The 22,999-nt window shown below is 39.8% G+C and overlaps 1 protein-coding gene across 35 annotated transcripts in view; it reads left to right on the plus strand.

Moving 5' to 3' along the window:
- The window catches only part of PCCA (propionyl-CoA carboxylase subunit alpha), a 420,374-nt gene that overhangs the window by 60,350 nt on the left and 337,025 nt on the right, over positions 1-22,999 (plus strand). For 25 of the 35 annotated variants that reach the window (XR_015138441.1, XR_015138440.1, XR_015138442.1 and 22 more), the window contains 3 exons: positions 10,412-10,489; positions 14,835-14,882; positions 14,991-15,059. Coding sequence is in view for 27 of the 35 variants with exons in the window: in XM_086330449.1 (XP_086186575.1) it covers positions 10,412-10,489; positions 14,835-14,882; positions 14,991-15,059 (195 nt within the window). In the remaining 8 variants the exon portion in view is untranslated. The remainder of the gene's footprint in view (positions 1-10,411; positions 10,490-14,834; positions 14,883-14,990; positions 15,060-22,999) is intronic. The other 10 variants (XM_086330462.1, XM_086330475.1, XM_086330487.1 and 7 more) reach the window with 1 other exon arrangement.

A 22,999-nucleotide genomic window follows, 5' to 3' on the forward strand; every position in this document is an offset into this window, starting at 1 on the left:
GGCAGCCTTAACTTAACACCTTGGAGTGTTTGTGACTCTTAACACTTTCTGTCTTCAGAATGGAGTCTCTTGTAATTTCTAAACAAATGCTACCTAACTGACTTTATTAATAGAGTTCAAGTCACTGGAACAAATTATTTAAAGTATTTCTCTTTTCTTCCTTTCTGTTTTCTTCCTTTAAAAACAAAATAGGCACATAACTTGATTTATTGTCATGGACCTTAGAATTGGAAGACAGTATAGAGATGATCTAGCCCATCCTACTCTACTAGAAGAAGAGAACTCAGGCCCAGGTGAGAAATGATGCAGCTGGAACTGATCGTGGAAGTGAAAGTCAGTCTGCACAGGGTTTAGCTTAGGGTCAGCTTTAGAATGCTGACACTCAAAATCCCTGGAGTTCTTTGTGCTGGTGCACAATTAAGACCTTTGTTTCTTAATCTTGATTGTTTTCTCATGTTTTAACGTCTTTTGGACTCCTCATTTGCAGTTGTGAAGCTCTTAAATGTAATTTATGTAGGAGGCAACATGATATGGAATGGCATGGACTTTGGAATCACACTGATGAAGTTTTGCATATTACACAAGTCACTTCTCAGCTTCTTGCTTACGGGTATTTTTTTTTTGTTTGTTTCCTAACAAATCTTTCTGGACTACATCCTGTGTTCTGTCTCTATAGAATGAATATAATTTCTCTTTTAGAAATTTTAGTCTGTTAAGGAGACAAGTGTAAAACGCCATTAGGGGAGAGGCTTTGGTGCTGTATCAAGAAAATAAAATGAAGGGATTTGACCGAGTCTAGAGTTTGAGATTTGTAGCTTTGTCCTAGAAACTGCTGTGGTATTCTACTTGAATGAACTTATTCAGTCCTTACAACAGCCATTTATAGATGAAGAAATTTTTTATGTGACTTGCTCAAACTGTGCTTAAGGTTAAGGGATTGTTTTCCTTTGGAAGTGAAAAGTGGCACAGTTTTGAAGGACATAGTGACTTTTTTCCTAGGCAAAAAAGAGAAGGAAGAAGTGTTGTATGTGACAGCAGTACATGCAAAAGGCCTGGGCCAGAGGGAATGCCAGGATAGAAGAACTGGAAAAGTCCGCTGGGGCTTTGGTATGGAGATTAGATGGTGCCCAGGAGGTAGGTAGGAGTCAGACCATGCTGGGCCTTACTGTAGACCCTGCTATCAGGTTTATGGGAAGCCATTTATGTTCAAGTTGGGAGGGATTGTTACACTGATATATGTTAGAGTGGAGAGGATAAGAGAGAAGGAATTTGTTGGGCTATTTACTGCTGTACACTTATTGTGTGACATATAAGCTTTGATTTTTCTTTACGAGTTTTTTCCTTTAAACGTGTTGGCAGAGCCTGCATCTTGTCTATTACTGTTTTCTTAGCACAGTGTTTGACAAAGTAGTGCTGAATGTGTGGCGATACTGAAGGAAGAGTTATTTCTGTGCCAGTAAAGGATTTCTCCTGGAGGTGGGAGAAGCGGGGAACTTGAGCTGCTTAGCTTCTCTCCAGGCTTCTTTTCTATGAACTTGAAACATGCATTACTGAGTCTGTGTTTGAAGCCGAACCTTTTGAAGATTTTATTCCTCCCCTTTCTCCCTCCACCCCTGTAAATTGTTTGGTTGGGTGGAAAGCAGACTAACTCTAGTCTAGAGAGTTCTAACCATTCTTTTAACCAGTTAATAGTTTGTTTTTAGGGGTGTGTGTGTGTGTGTGTGTGTAGGGTGTGTGTGTGTAGGGTGTGTGTGTGTAGGGTGTGTGTGTAGGGTGTGTGTGTGCATATGTGTGTGTGTGTAGGGGGTGTGTGTGTGTAGGGGGTGTGTGTGTGTAGGGGGTGTGTGTGTAGGGGGTGTGTGTGTAGGGTGTGTGTGCGCGTGTGTGTGTGCGTGCATGCGCGTGCCCGTGCACTCACTCAGTTGTGTCTCACTCTTTGGACTGTCCTTCAGGTTCCTCTGTCCTTAGAGTTCACCTTTTAGTCTTATTTTGTTTTGGCTGTTTAAACACATTCTATTTAAATAACTAGTTTTTTTTCCCTTCTGTCTGCATTTTTCAGGGGCTCCAGGATGTTGGACTTGTGGTAATTGCTGCAGTTTATTGAACTTTTTATGCCTTATATGATTTTCAGACATTTCCTCTTAGCCTTGTAACAAGTAGGTAAAAAAAAAATTCCAACTTTACAGAAGAGGAAACAAAAGCTCAGAGCAGCTAAGTAACTTGCTTAAGGAAACGACTGGCTGAGGTCGATGTTGAACCTTGGATAGTATGCTCCCAGCTCAGAGCAGTTAAGTAACTTGCTTAAGGAAACGACTGGCTGAGGTTGATGTTGAACCTTGGATAGTATGCTCCCAAAGCCCTGCCTTTCCAGTTCGTCTCTCGTTTGGGTCATGGTCTCATTATATGGTGCATTCATGAAGTTCAAAGGCTCAAGCTTTACGTTCCTTAAAGCCCGTGATTTTCTTTTCTAGTCATGGAAGAGAATGTTTAAGCAAATCTGAATGCTTTAGCATTGCCTGGAGGTAAATCTTTCCACCTGCTGATAGATTTCTGACAATCATTTGGGAAAAAAACCTTCTAACATTATTACAGAAAGCAGTTTTTGATGAATGAAAATGTTTATGGACATTTGTGTATTTATACATCTGCGCTTTTTTTGGATTTTATTCTTAAGAGGTTCAGAACAGAGAAGTGATTGGTAAAACCCTTTTCTAAATAAGGGGAAGAGATGGTGACATGTGGATAGAGTGAAGAAACAGAAGTTAAGTGATTCCAGTTTTTAAGAAACTGGGTAAATGGGAGAACAGGGATGAAAAAGGAAATTAGGAAGGAAAAAGGTGTGTTTTTTTTTTTTTTTTAATGGGGGTGGGGAGTGGTAGTGTTTCCTTTTAGGTATCTGGACTCAGAGGGTTCCAAGAGTCATGTTGATTTGCTGGTAGCACTGGAGTTGGTGAAAACTGGTAGGACTTGGGATCTGTTTTGGAACTAGAACCAATAGTACTTGCTGTAACCAAAGGGAGATAAAAGGAAAGAGAAGAATCAAGGACCTTTGAAAGATAGACACAAAGGGCCACAGAGTGTATGATCCCATAAGTATGAAATGTCAGGGTGGGCAGAGCCACAGAGGCAGAGGTAGGTCAGTGGTTGCCAAGGGCTGGGGAGGGGTGAGGGGGGAGATGGGAGTGACTGCTGACAACTGAGGGGTGTCTTTCTGGGGTGAAGAGAAAAAATGAGAAAGGGCAAATTAATACATCTCGGGGGGACAAAACTAGTTTGAGCTTCATAACAGTTATGGAAAAGAGGGAAGCGTTTAGGCTTTCCTATAGTAAGAAACATTCATTAATGAGGATAAACAAACCTTGTCCTAGCACTGAATGTGTAGAATTCATTATATAAAGGCAACTAGCAATCCAGTAAAAAAAAAAAAAAAAGAAACTTCTTTGTTACTCTTTTATCAAGGATGCAGTGATAACTCACGTCTCATTGATTGCTATTAATATAGCACTTTGTGAAAGTTACAGTGTGTAAAAAAAAACGTTCTGTACCAGTGGGATGATAAGGTTTCCCCGAAGCAGAGCCTGAAGAGGGATTTCGTGCAGGTGGTAGTTGAGAGGCGTAAAGAATGCAGGCTAGAGCAGGGGTTAAAAAAAATCAAAGCAAGGAAGGGGATCTAGGTGGAAACCAGATTCAGTCTCATCCCACAGGGGAGCCCTGGAGCCGTGGTTCTCAAAGCAGGGGACTCTAGCCAGCAGCAGCAGCATTACCTGGGTACTTGTTAGGAATGCACATTTTCTAGCTTCACCCTAGACCCGCCAAGTTTGAAACTCTGAGGTTAGAGCCAGCAGTCTGTTTTAATAAGCTCCTCCAGGTGAAAATGATGCATAGTCAAGTTTGAGAAGCACTGCCCTAGTGCAATAAAAAGTATAATGTAAGCTGAAAGTATAATTTAACATTTTCTAGCACTCACATTGGAGAAGGCAATGGCAACCCACTCCAGTACTCTTGCCTGGAAAATCCCATGGACCGAGGAGCCTGGTGGGCTGCCGTCTATGGGGTTGCACAGAGTCGGACACGACTGAAGCGACTTAGCAGCAGCAGCATTCACATTAAAAAAAATTTAAAGCAGTGAAATTACTATTTTATATTTACCCAGTGTGGCTCAGTGGTAAAGAATCTGCCCGCCAGTACAGGAGGATCGGGTTCAATCCCTGCATCCAGAAGATCCCCAGGAGAAGGGAATGGCAACCCACTCCAGTATTCTTGCCTGGAGAATCCCAGGGACAGACGAGCCTGGTGGGCTACAGTCCATGGGAGTCGCCAAAGAGACACGACTTAGCAACTAAACAACACCAATGATTTAACCCGATATATTAAAAATATTTTAGTATGTAAATCTAAAACTTTAACAAGGTTTCTGTTTTGTTTTTCATATGAAGTCTTCAAACCTGGGGTGTATTTTACATTTGGCACACATAGGACTTTGGCAGATTTCAAGTGCTCAGAAGCTGTCCGTGGCTAGCGGCTACCATATTGTACAGCCAGCTCTAAAGCACAGATTGCAGTACTAAGTTGAGCCCACCTTGAGGTTGAAGTGGGGGCAGCTTTTTGAACTTCATGATAGTCAAATCAGTGGTTGTGGCCTGGGAGGGATGTAGCTCCAGGCTTGAGAGAGAACTCTTGTCTGGTTGAGGCAGATGGGGCAAAGCAGGGAGCACGTGGGAACCGTGGGTAGTCAGCACACCAGTGGGGGCCTTCCCCGCCTGGAAAACGGATGCTGGATGTACACCCACAGCATCTGCTATAGGTGGGGTGGGAGGAATGGCTTGGCTGGGGGACTGTGTTGGAATGAAGAGGCTTTAGAGTTGATGCACACAGTTCTAGCTTACCGTGGAGGCACAACTGGAGAATCTTGACTTTTTTTTTTTCCCCTCCCTTAGTTTTATTGAGAAGTGAAAGTGAAAGTCGCTCAGTTGTGTCCAACTCTTTGCGACCCCATAGACTATACAGTCCATGGAATTCTCCCGGCCAGAATACTGGAGTGGGCAGCCGTTCCCTTCTCCACGGGATCTTCCCAACCCAGGGATCGAACCCAGGTCTCCTGCATTGCAGGCAGATTCTTTACCAGCTGAGCCACAAGGGAAGCCCAAGAATACTGGAGTGGGTAGCCTGTCCCTACTCTAGCAGATCTTCCCAACCTAGGAATCGAACTGGGGTGTCGTGCATTGCAGGCCGATTCTTTACCAACTGAGCTATCAGGGAAGCCCTAATATTGAGAAATAGTTGATGTAAATCCTGAGATTTTATCATCTCTCTCAAATATTAGGTATTCAGCCTAGCTTGCCAAGTGAAAGTCTTGGCAGACAGCTGAAGATTGGGATAGCTAGTGAAGTCCTGAAGGCTACATAGTCAATGTAAGTGAAAGAAAAGCTGTTTTTAAGTGGTAAGGCCTGACCTCACGGTGAAAAGGCCTGACTTCTGGTGGTGTTTTAAAGAGGGCGTTTTCCCGTGTCATTCTGGGTTTCTTAAAATGTTCAAAGGTTCAGTTGGCTCATGCTTACCAGCTCTGTGTCATGTAATGTGGGAGGAGAGCTTTTCCTGGAAATTTTGAAGATGAATCACTAACAAGTGTTTTGTTGTCCTTGGTAAGCTCATCTTACTCCTCCATCGGCCCATAGTTTTGAGGATGGCTGCTGCTTTGAAGTAGAATGCATTGTGCTAAAGAGTTAGCCTGTCAGTAGAGTTGTTCTAGTATTATTCACTTGAATGCCCCTGTGGTTATGTTAAGAGTTCTGGATTTGGTAGGGTTTAGTTTTTAAATTGTGCTTTAAGCTTGAATTTAGTGGATTTGTGAGTTTGGGCTGCCACCTGAGGCCACAAGCAGAAAAATGTGAAAGTAGGTGCTGGCTTAGGTTAGAAAAGGGTATTTCGCTGTTGGCAATGGTTGGAAGGCCTCTGAACAGTTTGTGTAAAAGCTGTACCCTTTTTTTGGTTAATAGTTAATTCATTCTTACTATAACGTACGCAAAATTGTGCAGGCATTTTACACATTCTTATTTAATCCTCACGTCAGCGTTAAGTCCTAGATAAGTGGTTTTATGCCCAGTTTATGTATGAGAAAAACTCTTGAAGAAATGGCTGAGCCAATTTCCCAACCAGGGCGTGAATCTGAGTCTAGATCAGAGCTCTTAATTACTCCATTATTACTCTAATGGTAACTCCCAAATGGTCTGGGATAATTTTAAGAAAAAAAGTTACAGCTGCATAATGGGATTTAGTTGTTGGGTAATACCTTACATTTCGTTGGTGCTTTACAGTTTATAAACGCTTGTGTGTTTTGGGCTTTTTTTGTTTGTTTTTTAAAGACAGCTCTGCAGGAAAGCAAGGGAGGTGTCGTGTTGTTCATTTTATAGATGAAAACTGGGCTCCAGAGGAATTATTTGCTCAGTGTTGTGTACCTGTGAAGCAGTGGAGTAAGCGCTGACCCAGGTCTTCACCTCTGTGGTGAACTCAGAAGGTCGTACTACTTCCATGTGCTGCCTTGTTAGCTGGTGCTTCTCATCTAAGTGTGGAAACTATAGAAAATCTTCATTCTTGCAGAAGAGAAGCAGAGCAGTATGTTCTCTGGAAGTCGTTTTGCACACACTGACCTTTCTCCTTTTGGCTGTGATAGGCTAAACGGTCTTTATAGATGGACTTGGTTAACATTTTTCCTTTGAACTCTTATTCTAGAACATACCTTTAAAGAATTCTGGACTGGGCTTGTAGCCTGTTTTTTTATATGCCTAACAAAAATAAGAAACATTAAAAATTCTATGTAGAGGTCCAAATTAGCAGATTTCTACCAACTCATTCCTTGTATTTTTTGAAAAAATTATGTTGTGGCTCTACAAAATTATCTGATTTTTGACTGGTGTACATTATAGCTTTGAACTTTGTTGAAGCTCTGCCAGGGGTAAACAGGAGCGTGAGAGAGTAGTGTGTGGCTGACTGCAAACCACTTTGGGCTTGCTGTGGGAATGGCTCAGACTCCTGTCTTTCCTCTGTAGTTGTGTTCTGCTGCTAAGGTTCTGACTGGTTGCATCATTTCTTCTTCCAGGTACTTGGCTAATTAGGGGCACCTGTGTTTTTCAATTTTGGGGTCCAGTATCACAAATTCATTTGTATACAAGCTGTATGCTTTCTTTTTTTTTTTTTTTGATAATGGTGGTAAAATATAGTCTGTTAGATCGTCAGAACCAAGTATTTAAAAATAGCAATAAAAAGATGAAAAAACAAGCAAACCCAATTTGATTGATCGATACTGCTATAGCTTGTCTCCTGTGTTTTGGCCAGGAGACAAATTTGTAATCGTGGACATGAGTTTGAGCAAACTCTGGGAGATAGTGAAGTACAGGGAAGCCTGGCGGGCTGCAGTCCGTGGAGTTGCAAAGAGATGGACACGACTTAACAACTGAACAATAGCAACGATTTGTAATAGAGTTTAGTTTTAGAGTTAATAGAGTTTGTAATAGAGTTTAGATTTAGTTTCAAGAACTGTGTGGTGTAGACATTTTAAAATTTGAGTTTTATGTTATTGGCAGTTTCCTGAGTAAGTGTAGATTACACTGAGTCAGCTGACCCAGACCTGTCCCAGAGCTTGGCCACTTGGAGATGTCTGATTCTTCTGGGTTAGAAACTGTCCCTTGAGGACCAAGTTCAGTTTAGTCCATTTTTTCATGAGCCCATCTGATGAGAGAATCCTGAGGCTTAATGAACTTCAGTCATTAAGTTCATGACTGAAACTTAATGCTTCAGTCATGTTTATTCGAATCTGTGAAATTAGCTCCATTTCTACCAAACAACTCAGTGTTTGTTGCTCTCGGAGCAGTCTGGCAGTGAGATCTGTGTTACCATCTTCTTGGACCACACGTTCAGTTTGGGTTAACTGCATATTCTTCATAATAATGTGTGTCAGATGTTCACACATGTTAGAATCTCTGTAATAAGCTTTTGTGTTTTGAATGACAGTGGTGTAGGTTAGTAGGGACTTAAGAGGAAACTGGGCTTCCCTGGTGACTCAGATGGTAAAGAATCTGGCTGCAGTGCAGGAGACCCGAGTTCGATCTCTGGGTTAGGAAGATTCCCTGGAGGAGGGAATGGCTACCCGCTCCAGTATTCTTGCCTGGAGAATTTCATGGACTGAGTCTGGTGGGCGACAGTCCATGGGGTTGTACAGAGTAGTACACGACCGAAGTGACTTAGCACGTGAGCACCTAAGAAAAACACCTGGGGAGTTAAAGTGGTTTGCTCTAGTCCTGAAAGTAGTGTCAGACTGAGCTAGGATTAGAACTCAGGCTCTTTGATCTCTTCTCCCAGAGTTCTGTTCTAGGCAGTATGCTGGGAAGTGTTCCCTTCCCCAGACATAAACATCACTGTTTACTCTCCCCAAAGCTTATAAGAATACCTAAAATGTCTACCCCAGATTGTGTTTTGTCTCTGAAAGACTCACATTTGGCTTTTGCCATCAGGAATCAGTTATGCCCTTTATTTGTTAGTAATTAAAGACACATGTATGATTTTTGTAAAATCCTTTCTTGTATATACTTTTGTGAAAGGATATTTTGACATATTCCTACAACTGCCTGTTGTGTGCCTTATGATATTAGGGAAAATTGGTAAAACTGTAGTGTTCATTGTATAAAATTGTTAGGAAGCTGGTATGCTCTTTACTTCTTGTGTAAATATCCGAGTGCTGCCTTGCTGCAGACTAAATGTGAGAAATCCCAGGTAGCTTTTGCTTTTTTCTTTGTTGTTGTTGTTTAGTTGCTAAGTCGTGTCCTACTCTTTTGTGACCTCATGGACTGTAGCCCGCCAGGCTCCTGTGTCCATGGGATTTCCCAGGCAAGAATACTAGAGTGATTTGCCATTTCCTTCTCCAGGTGTTCTTTCCAACCCAGGGATCGAACCCGCCTCCTGCATACCGGCCTCCTGCATTGACAGGCGCATTCTTTACCACTGAACCACTACGGAAGACCTTTTCTTTATTCTGAGTTTGCCTTCTGCGTTGGCTAAGCTATAAACACAATATATGGTTTTTAAGTGAGGAGGTGTTACCTTTATCCTGTTAAATCTGATGTGAGAGTAAAGTTGCCAGATTATAGCTATTCTGCTGAGGGCAGTGGAAGACTGAATTTTTTTTTAATCACAAAAAAGTGGTTGTGTACCCCACTTTGTACATTTTTTTTTAAACACCAAATCATCTCTTTGCACAGATGTTTAGTATTAATGTGGAAGTGCCACTATTTATATTATCTCAAAAAAAAATTAATAATGCTTTTACCAGATCTGTGTTTAAATTTTCTTACCATTGCAGCCTAGACTTGACATTTCTGAAAAATTAAAATTCTTGAGACTCAGTTTTCTACATTGGAGTTTGAATTCACAGGGATGCTTACAGAAATGTAAGAGTGTTTTGGTCTGGGAAAGGGAGACAGTAGTGAAGTCAGTTTTCTTCCCATTTTCAGCTCATTATTCATCACCAGTCCTTTTTACTTGGTGTGGTAAGTTTTACTAGGTTTTATTTTGTAAAGTGTATTCACTTCTGCATAAAGATTACATTTTGTAATTTGGCGCTTGATACTTCTAAAAAAAAATAACTGGATTCATTTTTTTCATTTTAAAATGTTGTTATAAATTATTTGCTTCCTGTTTGAGTTGTTCGGCTGTTAGAACGTTCTGAGTACCTGTTGCCTTTTGCCACCACCCTCACCCTGCTTTTTTCTTGATTTACCTTCATCGGTGACTATAGGATAAATTATTTTCTTAAACCTTTGCTATAACCTTGATTAGTGATTCTTCTTAATGTTTTAAAGGCTTAAGATACACTTTTTTCCACATACGTATATGGTAATGAATTAAAGTGAACTTGATTATTAGTGTTAACCTTTTCATTTTTATCTGCCAAGCCACATTAATACCAGAATAAGTAAAATAAGAAATCATGTGTCAGACATTAGCAAATAAAAACTAGTTTGTTGTTTTCTGGGCCCTGTTAAAGTTGAAGCTCTTTGAAAGCCGACGCTTGTTGCATGCTGTATAAAGTTCTGTGTGGTGTGTGACATTCTGATCCCGCTGTGTCTGTCTGCGTGACCAGAAAGACTTTTCTTCAGATTTTATTTGACCCATTGACTCTTACACTTTTCTGGAGATTGTTTTGATGTCTTTGGATTCTCATGTGTGCCAAGGGAATGTGTCTAGTTGGGGTTTACCTTCTATAGTTAAGGTATATTGCTTAGAACTACATACATTGATTGAGGAAACACTGTAGCCAGAAGCATACTGGAAGAATTACCCTGAAAAATATTTTTAAAGCTCATTCAAGTATCTGTCGTTTATTTCACTTTCATTTTTTTTTTTCCCTTTCTTTTGGTAGCATGTTCCACATTATTCAAGACGGTACTTAGTGGTGTCTCGTACTCTCTGTTCAGCTGGATATGATTCTAATGAAAAAGTAAGTATTTCAAAAACAGTTTTGACAGCTAAGTTAAAATGTTTTGTTGTCTCCACATTGTGTTCACCGGGCAGGTTCCATTTTATTGATGCTGTGTCATTTTTTATTGCCATACATCATAGATTTTATAGGTGTTCAGCGTTTGTTCCTTTTTTCATTGTGGACCACAACCTGAGGCTTTAATTTTGTATTTGTACCTATATCGCAAATTGAATAAATTCCCAATGTATTTCCTTTGTTTTCAGCAGGATCACTAATACATTCTTTCTTAGACTAGGCAGTTGAGAGATTTTGATTAAACTATTAGTTTTTTTTTCATTTACTTAATATTTGTAACTATTTTTGAGTGAAGGCAATTATGGGTATTGTAAATTTGGGGACAAGGGAATTCCGGTTAAAATCTTGGTATATGATAATGTCTGAGGCCTGTAATGGAGGAATAAAGGAACTGGAAGTGGTGATTGGAGGTAAAACATGATTTGGTGACAATGAAGGCATCAAAGAGGCAGAAGAAGAGTTTTGGTTAAGAAGAGATGATTCAAATCGAATGTCATTAAAGTAGAACTAATATGAATGATTATTTGAGAATGAAGTGGTCTTCTAAATAGCCAAAGTATACAGAACTACTCAAAAGAATCTTGAAATTTGGAGAATAAAGGATCTATATTCACTGTAGCTCAATAGAAATGTAAAGTGGAGACAATTGGAGGACATATATAATTTTTTATTTTCTAATAGCCACATTGAAAATAAACAGGTGAAATTAACTTTCATATATTTTATTTTATTATTTTTTGTTTTTTGGCCATGCAGAGAGGCATGTGGGATCTTAGTTCCCTGACCAGGAATAGAACCTGTGCCTCCTGCAGTGGAAGTGTGGAATTTTAACCACTTGACTACCAGGGAGGTCCCAGTCCCAGGTCTTTAAATGACTTATAAATCCTTTCTTAATCGGGCATTTTTACCCCAGCTTTATTTGCCACAGTACCCCATACTGTGTTTTTTGCTTGAGCTATCTTAAAAATTACTTGTAGTTTTTTGTGTTACCATCTGCTTTCAATGTCACTGCCTTATTAACACATACTCTTCATTCTCTGCTTTTGCTGCCTTTAACACAGCACTTAACACACTTTGTTGTGATTGTGCTGTATTGTACATTGAAGTTATCAAATGCACTTGACATTTACCTGTACTTATTGATGCAGACGGGAGGTGTAAAGTTGGTTTAGGGAGTGCTCTGGTGGTCCAGTGGTTAAGACTGTGCTTTCTCACTGCCGAGGGTGAAGGTTCAGTCCCTGGTCAGGGAACTAAGATCCCACAAACTGTGTCATGTGGCCAAAAAAAAAAGTTGGTTTAAATTTATTAGTGTATATATTCTTTTATACGCATAGCCTATCTGGAAGAATATTCAGGAAACTAGTAGTAATTGTTGCCTTTGAGGCAAGGACCTGGGTGTCCCTACTATGTGCCCCCGTTTTTACCTTCTAAGATCTGAACCATATTCATTTGTTATTTAGTTAAAATCTTAAGTATGGAAGATTAATTGGTATTAGCTTTATTGAACTTGTGTACTATTGGTAATCCATTAATAGTCCTCTGTTAGGGTTCTCCAGAGAAACAGAACCAGTGAGAGACATATAGAAATTTCTTTTTTTTTTTTTTTAATTGACTCACCTAATTCCTGGGTTTCCCTGGTGGCTCATATGGTAAAGAATCTGCCTCCAGTGCAAGAGACCTGGGTTCAATCCCTGGGTCAGGAAGATCCCCTAGAGAAGGGAAAGGCTCCTCACTCCAGTATTCTTGCCTGGAGAATCTCATGGACAGAAGGGCCTGGCAGGCTACAGTCCCTGGGGTCGCAGGGAGTCAGACACAACTAGGCGACCAACACACCTAATTCAGGAGGCTGAGAAGTCCCTTGCAGTCTGCTGTTTGCAAGCTGGACACCTTGGAAAGCTGGTGTGTAAGTCTAGTCCAGGTCCAAAGGTCTGGAAACCAGGAAAGCTGATGGTGTAAGTCCCAGGTCCAAGGGTAGAAGACCAACGTCCCAGCTCAACCCGGCAGGCAGAACTAGTCCTCTCTTCCTCCACGTTTTAGTCTGTGAGGCCTCCATGGACTGGATGGTGCCTAGCCACACTGGGGAGGGCTGTCTGCTTTACTGAGTCTACTGATTCACACGTTAGTCTCATCTGGAAACACCATCACAGACACCGTCAGAAAAAATGTCTTACCTGGACACCTTGTGGCCCAGTCAAGGTGTGCAGAACACTCACCATCAGGAGCCCTGAACAGAGAGGAGTAGGAATGTGTCAAGCGCTGCAGTCATGGCTGGCACAGATTTGTCCCCGTGAGACAGAATCACACTCCTAGATTTGTAATCTGGTTTGCCGCCCAAAGGATCGAATAACAACACTCTAGCTAACACATACTGAGTATATAGTGCATGCTAGGCCCTACACTAAAGGCTTTACGGTGTGAATTCAGATTCCTGGAACCTCCGTGTCAGGTAGCTCTTACTCCCGTTTTACGAACCGGGAAATGAGTGTCCAGTAGGCTGGCTTGTCCACAGAGGAACACATGGTAGTGTTGGGATTCCAACTGGGCCAGGCTGGCTTCAGACTAGCTCTTAACCTTCATTCTACTCCTTCCATAGAAATTAGGATGGAATTTGTATTCCCTGTAATATTATTATAATTTGTTGTTAATGTGTTGCTTAACGTGTAAGTTCCAGTGTTTGTGCTGCTTTTATCTGAGGTAGTCTGCTTAATATTTAATCAGTGTTTGAAGATACAGTTCAGGGAAGTAGGAACAGGTTTTCTTAGTATATGCTTACTGTTTAGCAGGAATGGCATGCCACTGCAGTATTCTTGCCTGGAGAATCCGATGAACAGAAGAGCCTGGAAAGTGATAGTCCATAGAGTCGCAAAGAGACACGATTGAACACATACACACACATGATTTTACACACACATACATGATTTTACACACACATACATGATTTTACACACACATACATGATTTTACACACACACACACACACACGATTTTATAGCTCCATCCCAGTATTCTTGCCTGGAGAATCCCAAGGACAGAGGGGCCTGCTGGGCCACAGTCCATGTGATCGCAAAGAATCAGACAAGGCTGAAGCGATTTAACACGCACATACACACACACACGATTTTATAGCTCCAAGCCCTAGGTGGGATTAGGGTGTTTTTTGGACCCAGGTGGAGGCTTGTCTCAGTTGGGTGTGATAGCCCATGTGTGGTATAAAGGTTCACTCAAGACTTTAAAGGCCTTTTGCAGTTCTGAGATTCTGTAATTTGCTCTCAGGTTAACATATTACTTTAAGTTATTCAAGAGTACTTTTAAGATCATATATACCTTTAACTTTTAGTAATATGACTAAAACTTTAAAAAAGAGTCCATTTAACATGCAACAGTTCACTAACCCAGCGATCATTGTGTACTAAAATGTATTGCATCCAAGTTACTTACAATTGTTCGTGTGCATTTCTTTAAAAAGAGTAGCTTGTTCAGTTCTAGAGTCAGGAGAGAACCTTGTTAAATAGTTTCCCACTAGAATGCTATATCAGTTTATTTATGTGGAAATCAAGAGATTGCAGTCCTGAGAGATGGATTTACTTAGAGTGAAATAGGTCATTAATGGCAGAATTGGGCTTAGAATTTAGGTCTCTCACCCTACACAAAATGGAACATCTTTTTCTATTATGTGGCCTTAGCTGTTTCAAAATGTGATTATTCAAACTTAACATTATACTTAATGTTATACTCAACATTTATACTCAATAGCATTAACTCAACATTATACTCAAATAGCATAACCTGTGTGGTCTGGAACTCTTTGGGTAAAAGTATAACTAGTTTATCTGTTCTGAGTTGTTGAAAATACCACTTAATGCTATGCCCCAATCCCAAAGAGATGGAATATAAATTATATCAGACTTGACTTTGAGAAACATAACATTTAGAATTTCTCTGAATTTAGAAAACAAGTAAACTCTCAAGCAATTTTAACTAAAGTTTTTTAGTTTTTTGAAACCTCATTTGAAGATTATCTTTTGGCAAGAAATGTAGTTCCTTTATGAATTATTGAACCTCATCATTTGATACTTTTTTGACAGGGTAATTATAAGGCCAGATCCTGCCAGACGAGTTTAGTAGTAGCCTGGTTGTAAGTGAACACGTGCATAGTATCTGATACCATGTAGGCAGTAGTGCTTGTTAGGGTTATGCCCAGTGGTAAGTGTGGCAGACAAAGCTTGATGTTTTCTGGTCTCATCGTGAGAGTTAACAGTTTCTTATGTGTTTGTTTTCCTCTCTTTAGACTTTTGATAAAATTCTTATTGCTAATAGAGGAGAAATTGCGTGTCGGGTGAGTGGGATTTTAATCTTATTTTTCATTTTACTCTGTGAATTTTACCATTAAATCCCTTTAAACATACATTACTATTGTAGATAACATTAATGTATTTTAATATAGGTTATTAAAACTTGCAAGAAGATGGGCATTAAGACGGTTGCCATCCACAGTGATGTTGATGCTAGTTCTGTAAGTATATTTGCTTTGTTTGAGTTAGGATCTTATTTTGGATCAAATGGAAAAAAGTGAAAGATGGAGGGTTTTGTTGTTGTTGGCCTGAAAAGGTACACAATTTAAAAAATACCTATTACTTTATCTTGTATTAAGCACAGTAGAAGCCTCATAATGTCTTCAATATGTGTCTTAACTATTTTATTTTCAAGGCTTTAAAAGCTTGCTGCTGCTGCTGCTGCTGCTGCTGCTAAGTTGCTTCCATCATGTCCGACTCTGTGTGACCCCATAGATGGCAGCCCACTAGACTCCCCAGTCCCTGAAATTCTCCAGGCAAGAACACTGGAGTTAGACTAGAATAAATAGTTTGTAGAGGCATTCTCGGAGAAGGTGATGGCACCCCACTCCAGTACTCTTGCCTGGAAAATCCCATGGATGGAGGAGCCTGATGGGCTGCAGTCCATGGGGTCGTGAAGAGTCGGACACGACTGGGTGACTTCACTTTCACTTTTCACTTTCATGCATTGGAGAAGGAAATGGCAACCCACTCCAGTGTTCTTGCCTGGAGAATCCCAGGGACGGGGGAGCCTGGTGGGCTGCCGTCTATGGGGTTGCACAGAGTCGGACACGACTGAAGCGACAGTAGCAGCAGCAGCAGCAGAGGGATTCTGGTCGCCAGGTACATTTAGGCAGAGCATGAGAAAGTTAAAAGAGCTAGTTATTAATGAAATGTTTATACAGTGCTGCCTTATGGGAGCACATTTCCCCATAGGGTAATTCTGTGTCACTAAGGGGATGCTCTGACTGTTTGACATTCCTAAATGCTGTACTGTGTTCAGCTGAAAGTTTGATTAAAAAAATGGAAGACTGATGCTGATTGGACATGAGCAAAAGAGGGTATAGCGTAAAGTGGTGAATGAGAACTAATTTTATTGGAGATATTTTATCACAGCAGGCATTTGTAGCAGTAGTAAACTATGAATGAGGAGAAAAAAATCCCGTAGGAAAGTATATAAATTATTGGAACTGTGTGGAATGAAATGTAAGTAGTTGTACTTTGATAAGTTAACTCTTTCATACTACTTTTGATAACAGGACCTATTGGTAATGTCAGCTTTTATCGTATAGTAATTTAATGCAAAGACTTTTCAGTCTTTGTGACTTTAAAATTTTATTCAGAAGTTTAGTTCAGTTGCTCAGTCATGCCTGACTCTTTGCGACCCCATGAACCGCAGCACGCCAGGCCTTCCTGTCCATCACCAACTGCCAGAGTCTACCCAAACCTATGTTCATTGAGTCGGTGATGCCATCCAACCATCTCATCCTCTGTCATCCCCTTCTCCTGCCCTTAATCTTTGCCAGCATCATGGTCTTTTCCAATGAGTCGGGTGGCCAAAGTATTGGAGTTTCATCTTCAGCATCAGTCCTTCCAATCAACACCCAGGACTGATCTCCTTCAGGATGGACTGGTTGGATCTCCTTGCAGTCCAGGGGACTCTCAAGAGTCGTCTTCAACACTACAGTTCAAAAGCATCAATTCTTCGGCGCTCAGCTTTCTTTATAGTCCAACTCTCACATCCATACATGACCACTGGAAAAGCCATAGCCTTGACTAGACGGACCTTTGTTGGCAAAGTAATGTCTCTGCTTTTGAATATGCTGTCTAGGTTGGTCATAACTTTCCTTCCAAGGAGTAAGCATCTTGATTTCATGGCTGCAGTGATTTTGGAGCCCCCAGAAATAAGGTCAGCCACTGTTTCCACTGTTTCCCCATCTATTTGCCACGAAATGATGGGACTGGATGCCATGATCTTCATTTTCTGAATGTTGAGCTTTAAGCCAACTTTTTCACTCTCCTCTTTTACTTTCATCAAGAAGCTCTTTAGTTCTTCTTCACTTTCTGCCGTAAGGGTGGTGTCATCTGCATATCTGAGGTTATTGATATTTCTCCCAGCAATCTTGATTCCAGCTTGTGCTTCCTTCAGCCCAGCGTTTCTCATGATGTACTCTGCATATAAGTTAAACAAGCAAGGTGACAATATACAGCCTTGATGTATTCCTTTTCCTATTTGGAACCAGTCTGTTGTTCCATGTCCAGTTCGAACTGTTGCTTCCTGACCTGCATACAGGTTTCTCAAGAGGCAGGTCAGGTGGTATGGTATGCCCATCTCTTTCAGAATTTTCCACACAGTCAAAGGCTTTGGCATAGTCAGTAAAGCAGAAATCATGTTTTTCTGGAACTCTCTTGCTTTTTCGATGATCCAGTGGATGTTGGCAATTTGATCTCTGGTGCTTCTGCCTTTTCTAAAACAAGCTTGAACATCTAGAAGTTCATGGTTCATGTATTGCTGAAGCCTGGCTTGGAGAATTTTGAGCATTACTTTACTAGCGTGTGAGATGAGTGCAATTGTGCAGTAGTTTGAGCATTCTTTGGCGTTGCCTTTCTTAGGGATTGGAATGAAAACCGACCTTTTCCAGTCCTGTGGCCACTGCTGAGTTTTCCAAATTTGCTGGCATATTGAGTGCAGCACTTTCACAGCATCTTGCAGGATTTGATATAGCTCAAGTGGAATTCCATCACCTCCACTAGCTTTCATTTTGTTTTGTCTTCCTTTTTTGGCCCCTACATTTAAAATATTTATCTTTTGCTTAAAATAATTAAATCAAGCAATTAAAACTTGTTTTGCATACATATTGTTTGATTTTTTTTTTTGACTATTCATTTCTGGCTTCTTTAGTAATAATTTGTTTTAACTGATAGTTTCATTAGTTTATATCTTTACAAAATATTCATAAAATAGTGAGAAAACTATTGCTTTAATGTCGTTCTTGATTGATAAACAAAGACATTTACCAATAGTAAACTCCTCCAGAAAAAAGCTTGTGTAATCATCAAGCTTGTAGTAGATTTAAAATTCACTCTTCTCATTTAAAAAAAAATTTAATTTAATTTTAATTGGGGCACTCTTGTCATCATGTTTTTATTTTCAGTGTACCTAGCTCAGGCCGTGTTTTCATTCATAGATAAATTGAGAGAGAAAAGTGTCTGAATTGTGGACAGTCACTGTTTTTATTTCAAGCCTAACAGCAACCTTTCACTTATAATTTTCTTTTTCATATCATAGAATAGTTCATTCTTTATGCTGTGTTCTCCTGGAGGTGACTGTTGACATGGATAGTCCAAAATTACTTATATTTTCATTCTTTTCTATTTATTTATGTTTCAATATTGGTGTTCCACCGTAGTCTGCTTCTGTAAGCTGTTACCTCAAAGAACATGAGTACTTTGTTCACTCATGTTCTTTGAGTACTTTGTTCCTAGCTTTGTGGACACTTTCTAAACTTTGGCAAAACTGCTTTCAAAAGAGTCGGTGTGAGTTTTAAATCTTCGGCATTTATCCTTCCTGAAGTAGAGGTGGTAGTTTTTATATTTTAAAAACTTTTAGCCACTTTTTTTTAACCAAAGATTATGATACATAGTTTAGAATAAGATTTACCAGGCTTCCCAAAGGGAAGCAAGCAATGCCTGCTCAAGTCAAAACTTCCTCTTAATATGACTTTCTGTAAGTTGGTTTCTAGAAAGATACTATAAGTAAAAACAGGATAATAATCATGATGGTTAGAGTGCTCAGAGCTTGATTTAAGCCTCGGCAATAGGGCCACATCCGCTGCTTGGTTTCTGCTCCAGTCCCAAGAAAGACAAAGACATGAATTCCTCTAACAGCATATTTTGCTTTTTTAACACTTGATCCCAAAGGTTAGCATCAGATCTAACCATATCTAGCCAGCTTTACAATGTTGATATTATGAACAAGGCATGCTATTCAGATATATATGTTTCAGTATTTATTTTCAAGAGGTCAGCATTTTGAATATTACTTGGAGTGGAAGAATCTTACATGCTTCATGTTCTAACCACTGGACCACCAGGGAATTCCCTGCCTGATTTTTGTTTTGTGTTTTTGTCTTGTGTATCTGAGTCATTCCATGTCTTAGTTATAGCCTAACTTAGTTTTAAAGTTTCTGTCACATTATTTCAAGTTCCTGCATACCTGTTTCTATTTCTGACTCTTCTCTCTCAATGGATTATTTCCTCATGCATGTAGATTTTGTCTTGTGATGCCATATTTGGTGTCTTTAACGTTGAATTCTGCGTGGTTTGGGTTGCAGATGTAATCCTGTTGGGTGTTGGTTCTATTGGCTTCTGCCGATCACTCCAGGGTGTCACTGACTAATTTTTATATTTGTTTCTTGGCATGAAGGCTGCTGAATTATTAGGATGGGCAAAGCAAGATGAAACTATACACACACACACACACACACACACCCACACACACACACACATACACACACTCTCTCCCACACCCCTCCTTCTGTTACACAGGCTCATGATTTCTAATTTCCTGAGGAGACTTTTTCCTTAACCTTGAAGCACAGCTTATAGTATTTGTCTACGCCCTACTTAGTAGATTATTTATTCATTCTCCCACCCCTTGATGCCCCCTTCACTGAGGATGTAATCTTTGAGCAGCAAGGCCTTACGTAGGAGTTTTCCTTCAAATCTTCAGCTCACACGTGGTTCCTATCTCGGAGAGTTAAAACTCAAGTTCTCTAGTTTACCCAGATCCCCGCTTGCATTCTCCAAGATTAGTGGTGTTGGTTCTAGTGGATACTGTCTGACGTTTAGCTGCTTCTTTGTTTTTGATCCCTAGGGATTGCTTATGGTTTCTTATAAACCAGACTGTTCATTTAGAGGAAATTTGTTATATTTAATCTAGAATTTTTAGATGCTTCTAGGGAGGGTTTGTGGTTTTTCTGTCTAGTCTGCTTATTATTGGATTATCTTAAAATAGTATGCTATCCTGTTGAAGACAGTCTCTTGCTTTCTTTGAGAAGACTGACCCAGAGCAGTCTCAGAGGCAGGCATCGCCCAGGAGAACAGTTCGTAAGTACTGGTGAGGTTAGTGCAACTGCCTCCAGGGATGAAGCCAGAGTCAACAATAGTGTAAACTCCTCCAGTGGGAAATGGTCAGGACCAGAGAGAGCAAAACAGGGGTTAAGCCTCTTAGCAAGTTGTGAGTTGTCTTCTCTGTGTCATTCTCCAGGCCCTTATTACTTTGAAAAGATTTGTGGAGAATGGTTCATGAGCAGAAAATGGTCCTAGTGGGACACTGTGTCCTGCTGGTATTTCGGTAGGCATTGTGTGGTATCTGTGGATCAATTTGAGGAAGTATCTTTACCTTAACATTTTAGAGTCCTATATGTGAGCATGGACATTCCATCTGATGTTGTTCCACTTACTTATATTGCTTTAATCTCAACAGTTTTATAGTTTTCAGAGAGTGATTTTCACTTACTTGGCTATATTTATTCCTAAGTATTTTAGTATTACTTCTGATCTATTAGAACTGCAATTTCTTCTTTTCTCTCTGTTTTTATTGGTTGCACTGCATGCCTTGCAGGATCTTAGTTCCCTAGATTGAACCCGTGCCTCCTCTCTTGGGAGTGCAGAATTGTAACCACTGGACTGTCAGGGAATTCCCTAGACTTGCAGTTTCTTAATTTCAGTTTTTATTTTAATTGCAGGTATATAGGAATACAATTAATTTTCATATAGTGATTTGGGTCCTGCAACTTTGCTGAACTTCCTTATTATTTCTAATAGTTAAAAAAATAGATTTCTTAGGATTCTCTCTAGAAGATCATGTCATGTATAAAGAGAGAGAGATTTACTTCTTTCTTTTCTTACTGGATGCTTTTTATTTTGTAGTCTTGCCTAATTTCCCTAGCTTTAACTTTCAGAATTATTGAAAAGTAGTGGTGAGAGCAGGTACTCTATTTTCCCCCTAAAATGAGGAACAAAACATTCAGTATTCCATAACTAAGTTTGATTTAGGCTCTGGGATTTTCATCAATTCCCGCTATTAGGTTGAGGAAGTGCCCTGCTAGTTTGTTGCGTTTTTATCATGACTGGGTGTCTACCGAGATGATAATGTGGTTTTTATCCTTTATTCCATTGATGTGGTATATTATATTAATTAATTAATTTTTGGATGTTTAGCCTTACCTTCCTGGGATAAATCACACTTGGCCATAATGTATATAGTCCTTTGTATATATTGTTGCAGTCAGTTTGCTGGTATTTTGTAGAGGATTTTTCATCCGTATTTGTAAGAGATACTAGTCTATACTTTTCATTTGATGTCTTTGTTTTGGTATCAGAGTTATTCTGTCTTCATGTTATACTATGGGACGTGTTTCCTCATCTTCTGTTGTTCTGGAAGTTTGTGAGTTGTCGTTAATTATTCTTTTAATGTTTGGTGGAACTCACCAGTGAAGCCATCTAGATCCAAGGTTTTCTCTGTGGGTAGTTTTTTTTTAACATTAAGAAAAGTTTATTTACTGGCCCGCGGCAGTCTTAGTTGCAGCTCGAAGGATCGTCAGTCTTTGTTGTAGCATGTGGGATCCTTGGTTGTGGCTTGCAAACTCTTAGTTGTGGCGTGTGGGATTTAGTACTGTGACCAGGGATCAAATCTGGGCCCCATGTATTGGGAGGATGGTGTCTTAGCCACTAGACTACCAGGGAAGTCCCTGTGAGTAGTTTCTTGTTTACTAGTTCCTTCTCTTGATTTCCTGTTTCTTCTTGAGTTAGTTCTATAGTTTATTTCCTTCTAGGGAAGACATTTCATCCTAAGTTACCTAGTTTATTGTTAAATAATTGTTCATAGTATTTCCTTATTGTTTTTATTTCTGTAAGGCCAGTGGTAATGTCTCTTCCATTCCTGTGTTGTTTCTTTGCAGCCCCATGGATTGTAGCCCGCCAGGCTCCTCTGTCCATGGGGATTCTCCAGGCAAGAATATTGCACTGGGTTTGCCATACCCGCCTCCAGGGGATCTTCCCAACCCAGGGATTGAACCCAGGTCTCCTGAATTGCAGGTGGATTCTTTACCATCTGAGCCACCAGGGAAGCCCTTTGAAATTTTAGTTATTTGAGTTTTTTCATTTTTTTCTTGGTCAATTTAACTGAAGATTTTCTGTTTCATTGATCTTTCAAAGACCCAACTTTTGGTTTCATTGATTTCTCTCCTTTTAAACTCTCTGCTTCATTTATATTTACATTAGTTTTTGTTTCCTTCATTCTGCTTGCTCTGGATTTAGTTTGCTCTTTTAAAAAAGTTTCTTAAGATAGAAGACTAGGTTGTTTTGAGGTCTTTTTAATATAGGAGTTTCACCATACATCTTTCTCTTAGTGTTTAAGCTGCATCCCGTGTTTTGACATTTTGTATTTTCATTACTCCTGGTTGCCTTGTATTTTCTGGTTCCCCTGGTGATTTTTTCTTTGACTCACTTATTATTGAGGATTTTTGTTTGTTTGTTTGTTTGTTTTTGGTCTTGTTTAGTCTTACAAGACCTCCAAAAATCGGTTGGGTAAGATAAAATTCCCTTTCTTGGTTCTACTTGACTCAGTCTGCATGGTGGTACTGGAGACTAAGAACAAGCAGGACCAAGAAAGGTTGCATGGATTAGGATTTTTTTTTAATTCACATATTTATGAGTTTCCCAAATTTCTTTCTGTCATTGATTTCTAATTTCCTTCAGCTTTTGTCAGAGAATGTATTTTTTCTTTTTCTATCCTTTAAAAGTTTTTAATGTTTGTTTTATGGACTAGCATATGAACTATTCTGGAGAACGTTCCACGTGAATTTAAGATTATATTCTGCTGTTGCTGGGTGGAGTGTTCTGTAGTGTCTTTTAGGACTGGTTGGTTCATAAGGATATTTAAGTCATCTATCCTGGCTAATTGCCTGGTGGTTTAATACATTATTGAAAGTGGGGTTTAACATACTTTGGAAAGCCTTTAAAATTACTGAGTATTTTGTTTTGCTCAGTTTATAAAATTGGACAAGTAATTACATATAGATAGGCCCACAACCCTGTGCTTGAAAACGCTAAGGTA

Source organism: Bos grunniens, chromosome 12, assembly GCF_055505025.1.
Source record: "Bos grunniens cultivar Pamir isolate PY7600 chromosome 12, Bosgru_T2T1.0, whole genome shotgun sequence".
NCBI lineage: Eukaryota > Metazoa > Chordata > Mammalia > Artiodactyla > Bovidae > Bos > Bos grunniens.